The sequence below is a fragment of the Didymella exigua genome (genome assembly GCF_010094145.1).
Source record: "Didymella exigua CBS 183.55 unplaced genomic scaffold M421scaffold_65, whole genome shotgun sequence".
Classification (NCBI taxonomy): Eukaryota; Fungi; Ascomycota; class Dothideomycetes; order Pleosporales; family Didymellaceae; genus Didymella; species Didymella exigua.
This window is the reverse complement of record NW_022984839.1, coordinates 1-2,465: the sequence shown is the minus strand read 5'-3', so window position 1 is coordinate 2,465 and position 2,465 is coordinate 1. Positions and strand designations below refer to the sequence as shown.

The 2,465-nt window shown below is 55.7% G+C and overlaps 1 protein-coding gene across 1 annotated transcript; it reads left to right on the top strand.

Annotated features, from left to right (window-relative positions):
- Nucleotides 1–1,164: 1,164 nt before the first annotated feature.
- On the top strand, nt 1,165–1,962 carry M421DRAFT_37761 (uncharacterized protein; the record flags this gene model as incomplete). Its single annotated transcript, XM_033589829.1, has 2 exons — nt 1,165–1,744; nt 1,802–1,962. Coding segments are annotated over 2 exons (741 nt in total), but the record flags the coding sequence as incomplete, so codon positions are not given.
- Nucleotides 1,963–2,465: the final 503 nt, after the last annotated feature.

Genomic DNA, 2,465 nt, shown 5'->3' with positions numbered 1-2,465 from the left:
GTGCCCGACCTATCGCAAACACCTGACCTTGGAGTGCCTCCTGTTCAGCTACCAGACCTACCGCAAGCACCTGACCTTGGAGTGCCTCCTGTGGAAGTGCCCAACGTGCCGCAATTACCCGAAATGCCCACTGTGGAGGTACCGGATCTGCCGCAACTACCGGGAGTCCCGGCTGGCTCAGTTCTTGACACAATTACTGGCCTCCTTAGAGATCCAAAAAGCGGTGGGTACTTCGATCCGCAGACTGGCGCTCAAATTCCACTCGATCCTGTTACAGGTCTGCTCAAAGACCCGCTTTCTGGACTCTTGATCAACCCGACCAATGGGGAAGTCTCTTTCCCCACAGCTCCAGATGTTTCCAACCCCGGCCCAGCGACACCTCAGTTGCCGCAGCCCGCTACAAATCCTATTGGACTTCCTGGTCAGCCTCAACTACCCGAGTCGACTGGCAACCCCACCTTGCCGAACCAGGCACCGCTTTGGGCAACATTGGACCCGGTCACCAAGTTTTTGAAGGATCCTGCGACTAATACTTACTACAATCCGCAGACCGGTGCCCAGTTGCCGATCGATGCCTCGTCTGGTTTTCCGATCTCGCCTTTCAACAATCTGCCCATCGACACCTCGACAGGGCTACCTGTTATTCAAGTTCCTGACGCACCGCCAACTACTGCACCGCCCCCACCAGTCACTGTACCTGGCGTGGGAACCCCCAGCACCCCGTCCACTCCTGACGGTCTTGCTCTCGATCCAGTGACAAATTTCTTGACAGATTCACTTGGTCAGTTTTACGACCCGTCGAATGGCAGTCTCTTGCCGCTGGACAAGAGCTTGTACTTTCCAATCGACCCCATCAGCCGATTTCCCAGGTCACCATTCGACGGCAGACTTTATGATGGGCTGAGTGGAGTTCCGCTCCTCATTGATCGCGAATCGGGCTTTCCGATCAATCCAAACACCGGCATCCCGTTCAATCCCTTCTCAGGGCTGCCTCTCATTCCGATTCCAGGCGGCAATCCTGAAACCTCAGAACAGAGCCCTCCTGGTCCACCAGTATTTATCCCTGGACCCCCTCCACCTCCGTTCGAGCCACCACCTCCGTTCGAGCCACCACCTCCGTTCGGGCCACCACCTCCCGCATTAGTCCCACAGATTCCCGTGACCGATCTAGTATCCCCTTCCGACATTGGTCTCCTAACAACTGCCCCTTCTCTAGTCGCAAAGCTTTTGACCAATGCTGCGCAACACACCTCTCCTAATGATCCCAACGTCCGCGGTTGGCAAGACTACGGATGCTTCAGGTCCAGCGACTCCTTTAGCAATACCCTAACAGCGGTGGCTACATCCTCGATCACCCTTGGCATGAGCCCTCAGATTTGTATCGGCGTGTGCGCCGCTCGAGGTGCGGACTATTCTTTTGTAATTGGCGATTCTTGCAGCTGCAGTGTCACGCGTCCTCCCCCAGCTGCTGGTTCGACAAAATGCAACACCCCCTGTAGTGCTTCCACGGCTCTCACCTGCGGCAACCCTGCAACCAACGCATACTCTGTCTTTAGGAGAATCATTGCTCCGAACAATGCGATACCTCTACCCACGGGTCCCGCGGCAAACACGTTCAAATATGGCGGATGCTTTCTTGCGAGCGGATTCATCGCAGATGCTGAGACCGCTGGTCTTGTCCTCGAAAACACAGATATCGAGGCTTGCTCCAAAGCTGCCAGTGAGCAAGGACTCAGATATCTGGGTCTGCAGGGCAGCACCTGCTACGTTACTAACACTCCTCCCGGTCCCAGCAAAGAAGCTGGTATCGGTCTTTGTGCCAACGAATGTCCTGGCAAGCCTACTCAGTCCTGCGGTGGTGCAATTTCGCAAGGTGAAGGCCTGCTCAGACGCCAAGCTACCAGTAACGACCTCTTGATCACGCTCTTCGAGCTCGCACCGCCAGTACCCTTAACCGCCCCCCCAGTCCCTGACACCAACGAAAGCGGTCCAACCGGACCTGACGGTTCGTACATTTTTGGCTGTTTTGAGGCCGGTTCCGCCATAGGGGAAACTTACCTTTATGGTGACGTGCTTGTCGGCGCAGATCTCTCTGTGGGATCTAATGGCGCTACCGTGTGCATAGGAGCCTGCGTCTCTCTGGGCCAAGGATACGAGTGGGCTTTTACCCAGTACAATACGTGTTACTGCAGCAGCACGCCACCGACAGTGCCTGCCGCAGACCAGAACAATTGTAATCAGGCCTGCTATAACAATCCCGACGAACGCTGCGGTGGTCAAGATGTCACTGGACCGGAAGAGAACCTTTTTGTGAATCTTTTCGCACTGCTCAATCTTGGAACACCCATCCCATCACCGCCACCGACCAATCCTCCTTGGACCAATCCTCCTGGTACAACCCCTCCTGGTACTACGCCTCCAAGTACTAACCCTCCAGGGACTACTCCTCCTGGCACCACGCCTCC